We start from the raw sequence: 17865 nt of genomic DNA, 5'->3' as shown, positions 1-17865 counted from the left end.
AGTATTACAAGTGGAGAGGCTAATATGGGCAAATAACAGGAAAGTTGAGAGAATAAGGAGAATTATCCCCCCATTTCTTAAGAAGTTTCAAAGTCTAATTCTCCCAAATTTGCAGCTACTACTCATGTGGTCAAATCTTCTACTAGTGGCGGTGGCTCTCTTAAGAGACTTGCTTGGAAGGGACAATCCTTCACCAATGTCTATGCCCCCTTGGGCGATCTCGACCCTAACACATGAAGTTCTCGTGAATTGTCTTAACATTATATCTTGGAATTGGGTGCCCCCAGTAAGAAGCAGGCTATTTTAGACATGATCAAAGACAAAAAAGTGGATGTATTGGCACTTCATTAAGTCAAATGTGGGAGAATTTTTCCTATTGTGTTGAAGGAAATTTACACATTTCTAGATGCCCCTACATAGAGAAACATGAGGTATTGCTCTTTTCTACTGGAAATCACTCAATCCTTGGCTACTTTACTAGAATGGCAAAGGAAATATTGCGATTTGGATTTTAGTAGAGGGTCGAACAATAGACCTAGTTTCAATTTATGCCCCTAATAAATCCAATGATAGGGTGCAACTGTGGGAGAAACTTGCTCACTTGGAATTGGCCCTTGTGTCTTCTTGATGGGAGATTGGAATATGGTCCTTCTTCATCAAATAGATTGCATGCATTAGAAACGAGATTGTGGGAGGAGATTGACACATGCGATATGCTTAGTGGTAAATATGGGCTAGTGGATCTAGCTGTGAAGAACTTAAATCCTTTACCTGAAGGAACAAACATGCTGATCAATCTTGGAGAGTAACTAGGCTTGATAGGTTTTATGCCTCAAGTGGTGCATGGTGGTTACATTTGGCTTCCTCTTTTGGCATTTTTAAGGAATCATCTCTATCATATCACTTCCTAATTTGGTGTGCCTTGCGCTTGCTAAATACCCCCAATTGGAAGGCATGCCCTCCTCTTTCAAGCTAAATGCAATGTTTCTCAAGAGTCAGAATTTCAAGGAACAGATTAGCAAGGTTTGGAAGAAATCCTTTATTGGCCTTTGAACATTAGAGGTTTGGGACAAAAAGATTGAGCTATTTGTGGATGTTGCAAAAAAATATGGTAGAAAAAGGGCTTGTGATCTCAAAAATGTGGATGCTTTGGCTATGATTGCAAGGAGTAATCTTTTGGTAGTTGTTGGGGAATGCCCTAATAATGAGGCTATTAGAGCTTTTCTTAATTCAACTGAGAACTATTTGTAAAGTTGGGAGAGGGCAAAATTGAAAGGCGTTTGAGTGCAATATAGAATTCAATGGCTCCAATTTGGAGATTGTCCCTCCTCCTTCTTCTTTAAGTCATTAAGGCAAAAGAAATTGCAGGAACAAATAGCACAGGTGATTGATAGTGATGGGATGAAGCGCATCACTAATAAAGGTATCACTGAAACCTTTTGTAGTAAGTCCCTTTCTAGCATCATTGGAGAGCCACCTATTGTTGATGATTCTTATCATGAAAAGGCCATGAAGTTTTTAGAACCTATATCTCCTATTGTTTCAAGGGACAAAGATTAGGTGCTGGATTGTCCTTTCTCAATGGAAAAAATAGAAGAGATAGTGTTCAAGATGAAAAAAGAGAAGTCTCCATGGCTTGCCAATAGAAATTTTCCAAATGTTTTAGAATGAATGCAAGGCTTATTTATACAATTTACTAAATGAGGTTAGGAATAGAGTTGAACTCTTGCTAACTTGAATGAGGGGATTATTAAGTTGATCCCCCAAAATCCCAAGAGGTGCTCATGTAGGGATTGGAGACTAATCACACTCCTTAATGCCTCGTACAAGATATAGGTCAAAACCTTAGTCCAAAGAATAAATTTGTCCTAGTAGAAGGAATCCATGCCAGCCAATTCAGATTTGTACACAAGCATTATATTCATGAAGCCATTCTCAACTTGATCTTCTCTTTGGATTATGCATTGACGTGCAACAAGGACTTTGTAATGATAAATTTAGACTTGAACAAAGCATATGACAAGGTCAGGTGGGATTTTATTTTACTCACATTGGGGAAGATGTGTTTTGGTGGAATCTTCTGTAGGATGATTAGCTCTTTGTTCAAAAATGCCTCAGCCAAAATTAGTATCAATGGTTATCTCAAGGAGTCATTCTCATTGGTGAGGTCTGTTCATCAAGGATGCCCCTTGGCTCCACTTCTATTCATTGTGGTTTTTGACCTCCTTCTCCGCAATCTAGACTTACAATTGCTACTAAACATATCAAAGGACTTCCCTTGCCAAATGGAACCTTTGTTGTAGGTCAAATGTTTGTAGATAATAATGTGAATATTATAGAAGAAGATGGAGCAAGTATTAGAGGATTATTTAAGCTTTATGACTCATTTCCTGAAGTATCTGATTTGAGAGTTAGCAAGGAGAAGATGGAAGTGCCAAGGATGTCCTATAATGATGACCTTGGGATTTTGAAATCTTTAGGTTTGAAAGATATCAATTGGGGCAACATTACAGATATCTAAGTTGCCCCATTAGATTAGGAGTTTCATTGAGGCAACACTTTCTTTGGTTGCTACAAAAGATAGCTTAGAAGTTGACTTACTAGGAAATTTTGTTGCTTGCATTTTTTGGCAAGCTTGCGGTATTGAAGCATATTCTTTAGTCTTACACTATTTTTATAGCTATGGTTTTTCCATTTGTTCAATCAATTTGGGTTCAGTTGGAAAAAATATTCAAAACGTTTTTGTGGCAAACAATGGATCATCAAAGTTGGCACATTATCTCTTGGCAATAGCTTTCATCCAAAAAAGAAGATAGAGGTCTTGGGATTATGTCCCTTCATGAGAGAGTAGTAAAATTCAGTCTAAAATGGTTGCAGAAAATTCAAGCTTCATCTCAACCACGGGCAATGATTCTCCGTCATTGGATTGGATTAGCCCCAATTAGAAACAAGGCTTGGCTAGGTTTGCACTGTGGATACATAGACTATTGTTTGTGGAAAAGAAAATTAAAATCAGATACTCTGATATAGTGCGGTTGATCATGGAAGGTTGGAGAAAACCACTATCTCTTTTGAAGTAGTCCCCAAATGATTGTGGAGACTCCTCTCTTGGGATGTTAGTATGGTTTTTTCCTATTGCCACATCTGAGGGGAGATCCCTATTTTTCTTAAGTCCTCAAAAAGCTTTCTCCCTATATTGCAAAGGAATTGTCTCATGGGCTGATTTATGGAATAGCAGAACCATGGATTGGACCTCCCTTGATGAAGTGGCTTGCTGATTTTAGCTTTCTAAAAAAGAAACTAATTGGTTGGTCATTATATTTTCAAAAATAATTGGCCTTCGTCCCCTAGGAGAAAGGTCAAGTTCTGCTATGGTCTCACTTTAGCATCAATGAGGCCTCTATGTCCAAGATAAAATCATCTCCAGGTATAGCATTTGAAGATTGGACTTCCAAAGCTCACAATTATTGGTTGAAGCATCATTGGTCCCTTCCTTTGGGCAAATTTAAAGCACTGGTGAAAGCATCTTTGAAAGCCACACCATTCCAAAGGACTAATGTAGTTCTATGGAGGCTGTTAATGAATAAGTTTTCCACATGGGAGAAGATTGGCAGATGGAAAACACTGAATATACATTGCCCCTTTTGTAAGGGCTTTGAAGAGAATATCCTGCACATATTTTGGGCTTGCAAGTGCACTCATAAAATTTAGAAAAAGCTACAAGATTGGTTTTCCAAGGCCAAATACGATGTGGTGAACTTGAAGATGGCTCTACTTGGTCAAAAGGGTAAAATGCCACCTTTGGTTTTTGAAGCTTGGTAGTTAGTTAGGGGAGCTACTATTAGTAAAATTTGGGAGGGTAGGAATGCCTTGCTTTTTAGAAACAAGCCATGGATCCGGATTATTTCCTTGTTGAAGGTCAAAATCAAAGAACTCAGGTGGAAGATTGTCATTACTAAGCTCCAAAGCTCTATAAGAGCTTTGATCTTCCTAATGTAACAGTGCATTTATTATCATTAATAGAACCGTCCCAAAAAACCCCCCTCTATTTCCCCTCCCAAACTTCTTTAAAGGCAAAACATACTTACACCAGTGTTCATTTTTGAAGGGCTAGTCCGTATTTTCTCCTGAAGGTCTCTCTATGATCTTGCCCTTTCACTTGAAGGTCACTTTTTAAAATATGGCCTTCGAATTATGTGTGCAATAAATATTACCTTTCAAGATCCAAACCTTGTGCAAATAAGCTTTTTAATTAAAATCACTTAACAACGATAAAATTCTAATTCATATGTAAGATAACTTTTTCATTTAATTTATACTATATATATTTGATTTAATCAACTCTATTATGAATCATTGATATAGCCTTAATAACTAGGCATTGGGCAATTAGATTAATAAATTTATTTATAATACAATATACTAATTTTAAAAGAAAAAAGTGCCCTTCGAATGCAATGCTAGAAAATTTGGAGAAGGGCAAATTTTTTTATTTTGCCTTTCAAATGCATTGCTTGCAATATTTTGGGATTCTCCATCAAGTCAATAATGGCCCAGAAGGGGTGTGCAACCTTCAAAAATGAACCTTGACTTACACACTCAACCTGCCCCTCCGTGCTTCCTCCCCCATCTCTCTCTCTCTCTCTCTCTCTCTCTCTCTCTCTCAGTAGCGTCTACATATGCGCGATCGTTGAAGTGCGTTTTCTTAGCGCTGCTCGTGATTCGTGAGAATTATGGATGGCAGGCTGCCGGACATCTCGAGGTGGATCGTACTATACCCCATCTACATCAACTCCAAGAAGACTCTGGCAGAAGGTCGCCGGATCAGTGTCTCCCAGGCCTGCGAGAATCCCACCTGTGAGGTGATCGGAGAGTGCTGCAGATATCTCAACCTCCCCTGTGCCATCGAGGTGCGCCCGCCTCGGTCTCTCTCTCTCACAAAAGATTATGCCTCATTCAGCATCGTCTATCGGTTGTTTGCGTATCCTGTGTTGCAACGCTCACAGGAAACTCTCCTTGTTGGCATCCTTAAATATGGATTAGAATGTTTGATACCTCAGAAATAATGCCGCTATTTTGGAACACCTCAGTTTAAATCGGCATTTCCAACTTCTTTTGAACAGAGAAACGATTTTAGCAAGCAACCACTGCTGCGCTTGTGTGTGTTCACAAGAATATGGAAGAGAATTCATGGCCTGTGGTCGCTATGCAAAATTCATTATGGTTTTTAAAGAGAAGAGAACAGTTTATATAACATGCATCTCTGGCTTCGAATTGCTATGCAAAAAGTCCACCAATGTATAAAAGGAATATAGTGAAGAAGGTCTGTGTAACGCAAACACATGTTGTTCATGCTCGCATGGTCCAAAGCACTCCAATGAAGTAATGCCATCCCAAAGCTAGTCAACTAATCGAGGACTGGTTTGTCTAAATTCTTAGGTTGGGCAATTTGAGTTCGACTGTTATTGCCTAGTATGCTTAGCCTCCTAATTGACCACTATTAAAGCCATTGATAGATCCTTTGTAAGAAGTGATGAGTATCCTAGTTCTAGTGCGGCTTAGTTACAACCATTATCTAAGTTGACCATGACAACAAGTAGTACACTAAACAGTGAAAATCTACACTTTATCTCTTTGTCTAGTTTGGTGCTGATAAGATCAAAGGGAAATTGTACAATCCTATACAGCTTCCATCTATTTACTCACCACTATTATGCGTTAGGATTAGGGTTTATACACACAAATAATGCACAATTTGAAGCTTGTGGAAGCAATGGTGGAGCTATACTTACTCTATGCCAAGATAAGTGTCCTTTACAAAGATGGTGATGATCTTGCAATGAAAAGGGTAAGTACACGAGGAGGGATGCTGATGTTGAGGACAACGGTGCAATGTTGAAACCTATAGGTACCAAATGAAGGCTATAAATCCCCTCTCAATCATAGATGTTGATATCAAAGGAGGAAGAGGAACTTAACATCAATCTTTGTGTGGGGTTGAGAACCATGACGAAAGATGAAGATGTGTGATGAATCCACCATAGGTCCCTCTTGGGGTAGGGGTGACTTGCCCTGTGGAACATGCTTCATGAGGTATCACCCAGGTCCCACAAGCATGCGGAAGCATAACACAACATGACACAAGAAAACACCAAGTGATATGGGGGACTAAAACAAAGGGCTCCTCTTGAGGACCGAGATGTATTATAGTAGGCAAGAGAGCATTTACAAGAGAGCTGGAGGGCTAGAGGGACTTCGTTCACGGGTGAGGGTGATGGTATCAATATGTGACGCACTCGGCTCAACACCGTGGGGGTCAGGGATTGGCACTAGAGGTTCATATCCCTCATACACACCTCCCCTTGAAGAACTTGACGTCCTCGTCGAGCCCAAAGCCCATAACTCAAAGCCCAAGGGGTGCTTGTATGAGAGTGACTTCACAATTCGGAGGTCTTAACACGACTCACTATCAAGTCGGTCAGTGTGTACCTTCTAGACTCTTAAGTACAAAATTTCGGGGGTCTTTGCCGACTCGCTATCAAGTTGGCTAGGGTTTGTGGAGCATTTGGGGTCTAAAGTCTACCACGCGGGTAAGAGACAATAGCATGAAGGGAGATTTAGGGAGAACAATGGATGAAAGAGAAGAGGTGTGAAGAAATAGAAGATGTCGAAGAAAACAAATAGAGGTGAAATCTGTCAATTTATTTCAGCATCCTGTCATACTTGGAAGAGATCAGCTCATAATCATAGCTCATAACCGAATACATCCAAATAAGGGTGGGTCAAGGCCCAACATACACTGAGACAATAGCTCATCTCATACACAAATACTTAACATAATCCTTGATCATAATCCATGATCCATGCTGCTGCCATCCATTGATTGCTATAGGTATTCACCGCAAAATTACATGCCAACTCCAAACTAGTAGTGGTAGAAGCCACTACAACCAAGACACAAATCAAATGCTTATGTCAAATCCCTGTCAAAACTAAAGAAGCACTTCAACCCTGACAATAATTGTGTATTCCAGCCTTCAAATAAGGCTCCAAAATGCATACAAATCCAATCATAAGCTTCTCTAATGAATGCCCAAGGTTGCCCTGCTGTTTAGGGACCATATCCGATACATATATTCACTTAGATCACTTGCAAGCTCTCCCAAATTGAGTGGATTGTGGGCTGCCCTGTTTATGACAGTTTTGAACAGTCCAAAACAGCCCTTAGACCAAGAAAAATCACACCTTTGGCTGTTCCTAGTGGTACACTAGATCCTAGGAACAAGAATCAAGCTCTTTGCATCAAGAAAAGCCCCTAAGAATGAAGATGAAGCAAGAAGAGACGTTGCTGGTCATGGATTCCCTGCTCTTTCTTGTTCAGGACAGCACCATAGCTCTCTTCCTCTCTCACAAAAAATGCATGGCCAAGACACACTTTACCTTTCTCTCCTTAATCTTGACCATTCCCCTTGAGTTGAGCTTTAGTTGTATGCCTTGGAAGCTCCTCCTATGGTCCAGTTGTGCCAGCACTCTCCTTGCAGCCCACGCCCGTGATTTGTGGCGCATTTCACGCTGAAGGCCCTGCTCTTCACCTACATAACTCCTAAGTTTCATAAGGCGTACTTAAGTTACCTAAGTCATTAACAAAGGCATATACATTGTCTCGTGCTCAAACCAAGTGGACTTGTCAAATTGAGTGACATCCAGGCAAAATGAAATTAAAGAGTCATTGCTTTATATCTTGTAACTTGTCCTGAAGCTCCTGTAGACCAAGTATGCAAATCTACATGATCCACAACATCTTCATTTTTCACACTGTAAACATAAAATCCCTTGACACCGCTAGGTGCCATGCCCATTGACTCAATTACAAGTGTGGAACATGGTCTTTTCAGGCTACAATTAAGGTACCACCCACTAACTCAATTTACAACTGTGGAGTGGCCCAGGCATACTTGACTACATGACTTTATTGTGCACTTCAATCGTCCATCTACTGACCATATTTACAAGCATAGAGTGGAGGGTAACCTTGCTAAGACAAGTCATGTGTACTTGCCCTAACACATGGCCTAGCAGTATGAGTGTGTAGAAGTTGCCAGTGGACTTGGAGTCAAGGCAGGAAGTTCAACAGGGAGCATGCCATGCCGAGAAGGCAAGGGCCAAGAAGATGGTGCCTTGCGAGTGATGGCCTTGTTTGGCTAGATTTGTCAATTTGTGATCAAGGTAGGAGAGACCATTTGACCAGGCTGGAGTTGCCGTATCCCTCCACTTGCATGAGGCAGCATTTGACCACCGCGGGGTAGCCGCATGTCTCATTAGCCAAGAGGTGCGCCTTGAGTATGCACCTCCCCTCGAGAAGAGTTGGGCCTTAGTTGCCTAGATCTTTGCTTTGGCACGAGCTTGCTGTCCTCTGAAGAAGAGGCCATACTGCCGTCTTGCAAAGGTGGCATGTCTCCTTGCGTGGAAGGTGCGATCCCAACACTTTGAACCATTTGTCTTCTTTCTCTTGGACCTTTGAGGGATGGGAGCACCTAGAATAGGAATGCGTCAAGGAACACATGGTGTTGTTGCATGTCTCCGCGCGCGCCGGGTGAGATCCATTTCTCCCGCATGGAGCACCCTTCCTTGCATTGAAGCATACCTAGAAGTAGAAGATTGAGGGAGCCCATCCTATGTGGATTAGATAGGCAGAGCACGTGGACAAAGCATTGTTAGAGTGAAGTAGTGCGGAAGCGAATGTCCAAGACAGAGTGAAGAGAGAGAGAAGAGAGAGAGAGAGAGAGAGAGAAAGAGACATGAAACACAGAAAATGTGTAGTGAAGAATGCTGTATAAGGATGCAGATATACATATGGGTGCAGAGAGAATGTTTGCGTATGTCTCAACCTTGAAGATGTCACTCTTCATGAATCTCGAGGGCAGTGTCCATGGTCTACAGCCTGAAAATTGAGAGCACAATTGACAGAGAATGTGAAGATTGAGGCCAATAATAAAAGGCAAAAAATAATAGGTCGGTTGCATTAAATGTAGCCAATTGGACAGAAAAATTGTCCAACTATACAGTTTGCTGTCCGCTTGACACGTGTCGGTTGCCACATGGCGGCCTATTGTACCTGTTGCCGCATGCTGTACTTGCTTGTCGAGGGAATGTCCAGCTCTAACACCCCCTCTCAGATCTTGGACACGGCAGAAGGCTAAGGGAGTTGGAGTGTTGTCGAACTAAAGTCTAAGGAAGTGCCTTTGTAAACAAGTTTACAAGATTGTCCTTTGTCTTGCAATAGACCAGGAAAATAGTCTCATCCAGAATCTTCTCCCGAATGAAATGGTAGTGGATCTCAATTTGCTTTGTTTGAGCATGAAACACATGGTTCTTGGCCAAGGCAATGCAACTCTCATTGTTGCACTAAAGAATAGTAGGACCTCTCTACGGACAACCAAGCTCCTCTAAGAGCCTGCGAACCCACATTGTCTCACATGTAGTAGAAGACGCTGCCCGATACTTTGCTTTAGTTGAAGACATGGCAATTGTGGATTGCTTCTTGCTGCTCCATGAAACCGCATCAGTATCCAAGGTGTTGTGGACCTTTGGTGATCCATATCGCCAGCCCAATCTAAATCACTCCATCTTTGAAGGACCAAGTTTGTAGAACTTGTACCTCCTAGATAATAGATCCCAAGATTAGGAGTCCCACATAGGAATTGCAAAATCTGTTGAGCAGCTTGCCAATGCACCATCTTGGGTTCACCCATGAACTCGGCTAGCACACCTATATCATAACATAAGTGAACACAAGTATTAGGAAGCCAAATCAAGGAGCCAACCAACTGTCTGTAATAGGTAGCATCCGTCAAAGGAGAATTGGAATGAGCTATAGCCTTCCAATTCGGGTCCATAGGAGTTGTAAGTGACTTGCGGCCCTCCATCTCATATGTAGTCAAGAGCTCATGTACATACTTTTGTTGGGAAACAAGGATCCCCCTTGGAGTCTGATAGATCTCATGACCTAGAAAGAAGTGAAGAAGTCCCATATCCGTCATCTCAAACTTCACATGAAGTGTTGCCTTCGTTTGCTCCACCATTTGAGTATGGTCACCTGTCACAATCAAGTCGTCCACGTAACGGACAAATAACACATGACCTCCACTTGAGTTGTGAAGATAAAGTTGTGGGTCGGCTTTGGAATGCTGATGTTGGGTGTAAAGGCCCTTTACGCGCTCTCTCGTGTATATATTACTTCACACATGTGAACTCACCCTAGCGGGTCTCACACTCTCATTGTTCAGCATCCTCTAGATTGATGTGTATGCTCTCTTTGCTTCTACTTGTGCTCATCAAACTGGTATCAGAGCTCAACGGTCCAAGTTGGTAGATGTGACAGGCAACACTTGTAGTTGATAGGCATAGGCAACACTCAACAGTCGACAGATGCAGGAAACAGCAAGCACTCATAGTTGACAGGTGTGGACAATAGCCACAGTTACAGTCGTAGGAAGGAGTCGTCGCAGGTGAGGGGAAGTAGTCGCAGGTGACAGGCGATAGCTTCGCGATAGGTGCAGGCACAGCCGACAGGTGGCAAAGGCATATGACAGGTGAGTAGACAGTCGACAGGCGATTGCAACGCGAATGGAGACTGCTGCATGACGGGCGACTGCGGCATGCTGGGTGACTAGAGGAGGTGTGCATTAGACATGCACGTAGATGGGTGACAGGGTGTTGGGCTGCATGGACGATGGACTAGGTCACGCGGCCGCATGGAGGATGGGTAGGTCAACGGCCCTGTATTCTTTTCTCTTAAAATTAGAAATCTTTAGTTTGATTTATTTCTCCTTATCCGGGTGTTCATGTGAGCAAGCACAGAGCAGCACGAATTTGTGTCAATTTGCTCCATAAAAATTGGGGCTTTTCCGAGATTCGGTGCTAGACACGTGTCAGTGGCTCCTGATCCAAAAATTGTAGACATTGAGTGGACAGGTCTCAGAAAATTTGGGAATTTTTAGATGCAAGTGAATTTTTTGCTTGTTTGATCCAAATTCTTGGAAATTGTGCACTCTTGGACCCCGAAATTTGGGGTTTTTGCAGAAATCGTGAAATTTCTGCAACATTAGCCCGTACTTGATACTTGGAAAGATGTATTGATGCAATTGGAGCAGATTCACTGCAGAAATTTTGGGGCTTTTCACATTAGTGATGTATTTTGAGTTGTTTTGAGACTGGATAGTAAAATTTGCAGCAGATTCACTACTGAGTGGGAGTCTTTTGAGTTTTGGATGCTTCAAATGTTGAAAAAGGGCAGCTTCTCTTGGTACATGTATTGCTGAATACACACTATGCAGTGAAACAATGGTAAATACAACATTTGGGAATTTTGGTGATGTATTACTAAAGTGGGAGCTGTCTTTAATGCAAATGTATCAGCTTTGACTCATGTATATGATGTAATCAGTACTTGAGACTGAAATTGCAGCTAAACATCTACTTCTTGGACACCTTGGAAGTACAAGAGTGTGCACTTGCTATTACAATTTTGCAACCTTGCTATTGGCTGAAAGCATTTAGCCCTTTATTGCAGTTGTGTATTGCTGAAGATGGTTGGCAGTGCATCTACATTTGACACAAAGAATCTCTTTGAGATTCGTAAATTCGATGGCAATGGTTTTGATCTTTGGAAAGATCATATGCAGGGTATACTCTTTCTAAAGGATTGTGATGATGCTTTAGCAAAACATAAGCCAGTTGCTTTGTTAGATGAGGATTGGGCTAAAATGAATAAAAAGGCCATTACTTACATTAAAATGGCCGTCACAGATAATAACTTGGTTGATATAAAGGGGCTTGATATTGCCTATGTAGTTTGGGAGAAACTCAAGGCTACTTGCGAGAGTACAACTCCTGTCAAGTAGGTAGATTTCATGCGGAGGTTGGTCAACTTGAAGTTTGATGAGTCCAAGCTTGCCTCAGAGCATTTGAATGCTTTTACTGGTATTTTGAGTCAGTTTTACAGGATGCAGGTTTGCCAGCTTTTGATCCTAAATTGAGGGCTATCTTCTTGCTCATGACCTTGCCCGATTCATGGGAAGCATTGGTTGTGTCATTGAGCAATAACCCCAACTTGACATTTGATGATGTGCGTAGTTTTATTCTCAATGAAGAGATTAGACGCAAGGCAAGTGAGGAAAACAATGGATCAGCTTACAATGTAAGAGGAAGAATTGAAAAAAGATATAATGCTACAAATAAAAACAAAAATCGTAGCAAAAACAAGATAAAACAGCAAGATGTAACTTGTTATCAATGTGAGTGCAAAGGGTATAAAAATCACGATTGTAGGAACTTTAAAAAAGAACAAGAACACAAGAAGCAAGCTAATGCAAAAGGCAAAAAGAATGACAAGGATGGCAGCTCTACCCCTAAAAGGATAGAAAAAGCAAATGTGGTTTCTAGTATTATTATTGAGGAAATAGAAGATGATAAAGATGTTGATTTGCTGGTTGCATTTTCAGATTTGCTTGCTATGACAGTGGAGGATATGTATATCACTAAAACAGATGTGATAGATGCTTTGTTGTCAGCTCATGATGGTTTGTCACAATTGTGGATTGTTGACAACGGTGCTTCTTTTCATGTAACTCCATCTCTAGAGTGTTTTTTTACTTATGCAGAAGGTAATCTTGGAAAAGTCTACCTTGGCAAGAATCATGCATGTGATATTGAAGGAATGGGTATCATACACCTGGCTCTAGAAAATGGTCAAGAATTGATTCTTCATGATGTTAGGTATGTACTTGGCATCAAGAAGAGCTTGCTTTCTGACAACAAAGGTTACTTCACTACTTTTGGTGGTGGTATGTGGAAAATACAGAAAGGATCTATGCTAGTCACTAGAGGTGGTAAAAAGAGGACCTGTATTATCTCTATTGCAAGGCACTTCGTGGAAAGTTTGTTGTAGTTGCTGAAGTACAGTCACACATGGAGTTATGGCACAAGCGTCTTGGACACATGAGCCAAAAGGGTTTGCAGACACTCTCTTCACTTGGAAGAGTTGATGTGAAAAACTCAAAGCTTGGCTTTTGTGATGATTGTGTTCTTGGTAAATATGTAAAGATCCCATACTATCATGGAGCCTCTAGGAAGGCATGTATCTTGGATTTTGTCCATTCAGATATTTGCACCATGCTAATAAAAGCTCATAGTGGTTTCCGTTACTTTGTGTCTTTTATTGATGACCATTCTAGGAAGCTATGGGTCTACTTGCTTAAGCAGAAAAGTGAGGTATTGGATGCTTTTAAAATGTTTTATGCATTGGTTAATACTCAAAAGGGCTTAAAGTTAAAATGCATAAGAACAGATAATGGGGGAGAGTATGTATCTAAAGAATTCAATAAGTTTTGTGATGACAATGGGGTTAAATAAGAGCTTACATCTCCTTACAATCTATCATCTAATGGTGTGGCTGAGCGAATGAATTGTACGTTATGTGAGAAGATTCGGTGCATGTTGTCCACAACTAATCTCTCGCAATCGTTTTGGGGAGAGGTGCTTAAAACCGCAATGCATATTTGCAACCGATGTCCACCCTGTGCACTGGAAAGTGGCATCCCTGAAGAGGTTTGGTTTGGCAAAACTGCTTTATATGCCCACTTAAGGGTCTTTGGTTGCGAATGCTATGTACATGTACTTGTTGATAGCAGAACCAAACTTGACATGAAATCTCATAGGGGCATCTTCATGGGTTATAGAGATGAAGGTGAAATGGGCTATAGAGTTTGGGTTCCAAGCATGAAAAAGGTGCTACGTAGCCGGGATGTGGTATTTAATGAGTCAAAGCTGCTGAAAAATGTCACATCTAATGACTTAGACAAAAAGAAAGTTAAATTTCAGCATGATCAGTTACTTGAGCAGCCATCAACCACTGAAAATTCAGCTCCTTTTGATACTGATTATGACAATCAACGTATCATTATTGAGCCAGATGAAAATGGGCATCAAGGGGATGTTGAACATCAGCTTGAGCACCAAAATCAGCATGCTGAAAATGAATTACAGCAGCCTGAAATTGTATTACAGCAACCCGAATATGCAGTTCAGCAGCCAAACAATGAGGTCATTGACATTCCCTTGGATGTGGATCCATTATTTGATAACACAGATCATTGGGTAAGAAGGTCTACACGTGTCAGAAGACCTATATAAAGATTTGATGCTTCTTTGGATTGCATTTTGCTCATAGACGTATAAAGAGACCTTATCATGTGAATTAAAGAAAAAGTGAGAGCTAGCTATGTAGGAAGAAATGAAGTCATTGTATCAGAATGATACTTGGGATTTGGTTACATTGTCCAAGGATAGGAAAGCCATTCCTAACAAACGGGTCTATAAAATCAAATGTGTGGATGGCAAGCCCAAATACAAAGCTAGACTTGTGGCTAAGGGCTATACACAAAAGGAGGGCATCGATTTCAGGAAGTATTTTCTCCTGTTGTCAAAATGACCACTCTTCGAGTGTTATTTGCCATTGTAGCATCTATGGATCTTGAACTTGATTAGATGGATGTTAAATCTGCATTTCTACATGGCGATCTGGAAGAAGAGTTGTACATGAAACACCCCGATTGTTTTGTTATACAAGGAAAGGAGCATTTGGTATGTAAGCTTAAGAGAAGCTTGTATGGTTTGAAACAGGCTCCTATACAATGGTATAAAAAGTTTGATGCCTTCATGCTCTCACATGGATTTAAAAGGAGTAGTGCAGATCACTGCTTATATATTAAGAAGGCTAATGATGGAAGCCGTATTATACTTGTGCTTTATGTGGATGATATGCTTATTATTGGTAAGCATAAAAGCTAGATTAATGCATCAAAAAGACAGCTGAATTCAACCTTTTCCATGAAGGATTTGGGTACAGCTGAACATATTTTGGGCATGCATGTAACACGAGATAGAGAGCAACAGCTCTTATTTCTCTCACAAGAAAAGTACATCGAAAGTACTTGATTGTTTTTCTATGGCTAATGCTAAGCCTCCTGGTGTACCTTTTCCACCTTATCTTAAGCTTAGCAAAGCAGATTGTCCAAAAGATGATAAGGCAGCTAGTACTATGAAGGGTAGTCCTTATGCTTCAACTTGTGGTTCACTCATGTATGCTATGGTTGCTACTAGACCTGACATTGCTTATGCAGTGGGAGTTGTAAGGAGGTTCATGTCAAATCCTGGCAAAGCACATTGGAAAGCAGTGAAATGTATCTTACGGTACCTTAAGTGCACACAAAGAAAATGTATTTGCTATGGCAAGGGTACGTTAGATTTGCAGGGGTATTGTGATGCAGACATGGCAGGTGACTTGGATACTCGCAAGTCTCCTAGTGGGTACATCTTTACCTTGACTGGTGGGGCGGTTTCTTGGTGCTCTAGATTGCAAAAAATAGTAGCACTCTCTACCACTGAGGCTGAATATATTTCAGCCATTGAAGCTTCAAAAGAAGCAGTCTGGCTTGGTCGTTTGGTTAAGGATTTTGGGCTGCCCACCAAAACACTTGTACTTAGATGTGATAGCTAGAGCGTTGTATGCTTGGCTAAGAATGCCATGTTTCATGCACGTACCAAACAAATTGATGTTTGGTATCATTTTATCAAACAGGTTTTGGATGATGGTCTAGTCACGTTGACTAAGATCAAATCACAGGAGAACCGTATAGATATTCTCACTAAAAGTCTTGCAAAGGCTCTACATGAGCATTGCATCAGACTTGTGGGAGTTGGTTAAAGGTTCGCTTCAGACCTATAAGTGGGAGGTTGTTGGGTGTAAAGGTCCTTTACGCACTCTCCCGTGTATATATTACTTCACACATGTGAACTCACCCTAGCGGGTGTAAGTGTACCGTACCCTAAAGTATAAATACATTCTTTTATTCTTTGTGTGTACCACGTTGGTACACACCTATTGGTCGACTCTCACTCTCATACTCTTAATTCTTCAAAAAAGGCACACAAACACAGAATGGTATAGCACTCGATCATGTGTGGCAACTCTCCATTCAAGCATACTTAAATGCATTCAAGCACATGGTGCTATTGGCATCCGATCATGCACAATTAGCTCAAGGGAACTAGGGAACATTGACACATAGAATCAATTAAATTACTATAGCTAGGCGAATTGGATATGGATCCAGGCTCGATAAGTAGCTTTCAGACTTGATAAGCATGCACTTAGGGGTAAAAACCACCAAATCACTTGACATGTAAAAGCACTAGTGTATATTAATGCCTTAGGGCACATGTCTACATTTAGCACATTAGTGGTCATTGTAATCCTCACATGGCATTAACTCATCGTATGTTGTATTTGATTAGTTATACCTCCCTATAGCTAGCATAGTTATTATACCATTCGACTAGCATAGTCAATTATATACTATTTGACTTAGTAGCTCACCTTCCTTTACTTTTTAACTTATCAACACTTTGTGTTTATATTGTATAATGTAAGAAGTAACAACCAAAAACCATAAAGAAAACATTTTGTCCTTCATCTCTCTTCTTTGTTCTTGAGTGAGCCTCTCCTTGCATCTTTTGTTTCTATTTGGTGAAACAACCCAAGCAAGGCCTCTTCTTGTGTTCTTGAGTGAACCTCTCCTTGCATGTGTTGTTTGTGTTTGGTGTAACAACTCAAGCAAGGTCTCCCATCACACAATTTATGACACATTCAATTGTTACACTCCAACTCGACCAATCCAACTATACGAATATATTTCTCTACCCACTAACTGGTCCAAAATCTGATCAGTAAAGGGCAACAGACAGTAGTTCGTAACTGTCTGCTTATTCAACTCTCTAAAGGTCTACGAAAAGCCGGATTTGATTATTTTTCTTCTTCCTGATAACAACAAGTTAACACCATTTAGTATGCTAAATAGGGAAGATCAAATGGGCCTTGTGCTTGTCCAATGTGCCATAAGTGCGGTACTTGGTCTTGAAGATCCATTTGATTGGCTTCGGCACCCGATACCAAGTGCCATTTCTCTCAATCGACTCCAGCACCTGCTCCATCGCTTTTCGCAAATGATCATGTTGTAAAGCCTCCTTCACAGAGGTGGCCTCTCGATTCTACATGACAGGAGTCATCAAACAATAATTAGTGTAAACAAGTTCAGTTTGGTGTGCTTGGTTCCGCTGAGAAGGCCGTGGCGATCCCTCGGCTGCCACTCCTCAGGGACCCCCTTAATCCTTGCATCATGAAGTGTGTCACGAATCCAAGGAGGAGGAGGCCGCATCTTTCCTCGTCGCTTTCCATTTGCTAAAGTTTTTGGAAGGTACACCGATGGTGGCTGGGGTGCAATTGGTGGCTGAGAACTAAGCTCCTGATCTGAAAGAAGAGTCCTCAATAGGCACAGGCTCTAGAGGAATAGTTGTTGGTACCCAGCTATCACCAGGATCTCCAAGAACAGGGTGTTCCTCAACCCCCTCTGAGGTTGGAACTTCCACGAACTTAACATCACCGCTCCTATAGAAATCTTGCTTAACGGGATTATACAAATGGTAGCCTTGAGACTGCAAGCTATGACCCACAAACACTTGTCTTTTGGAAGCTACTTCAAATTTGTCAGAGTGTGTCTTCGAGATGTGAACATAGGCACCACACCCAAAAACCTTGAAATAAAAAACATCTGGCTTAGACCCAAAGTATGCCTCACAAGGGGACATATCAACAACAATGGAAGTAGGGGAACAATTAAGGATGTCAATGGTAGTAGCCACAACCTCAGCCCATAGAGATTGAGGTGTGTGTCAATGCTCCACCATGGTATGGACCATCTCTATCACACAGCCTCAGCCTATAGACACTGAGGTGTCTGTTGATGC

The 17865-nt window shown here is 41.1% G+C and overlaps 1 protein-coding gene across 1 annotated transcript in view; it reads left to right on the top strand.

Annotated features, from left to right (window-relative positions):
• The first annotated feature begins 4561 nt into the window (after window positions 1-4561).
• The window catches only part of LOC148026753 (signal recognition particle 19 kDa protein, putative / SRP19), a 99051-nt gene continuing 85747 nt past the window's right edge, over window positions 4562-17865 (top strand). Inside the window, exon 1 of the mRNA XM_087691248.1 lies at window positions 4562-4910. Within this exon, the coding sequence (XP_087547374.1) occupies window positions 4734-4910 (177 nt within the window). The 5' untranslated portion in view covers window positions 4562-4733. The remainder of the gene's footprint in view (window positions 4911-17865) is intronic.

This window comes from Lygodium microphyllum, chromosome 13 (genome assembly GCF_053477565.2).
Source record: "Lygodium microphyllum isolate KBCC chromosome 13, Lygodium_microphyllum_v1.1.10, whole genome shotgun sequence".
NCBI classification, from domain to species: domain Eukaryota; kingdom Viridiplantae; phylum Streptophyta; class Polypodiopsida; order Schizaeales; family Lygodiaceae; genus Lygodium; species Lygodium microphyllum.
Note: the sequence above shows the minus strand (reverse complement) of the source record. Positions and strands in the feature narration are given on the sequence as shown.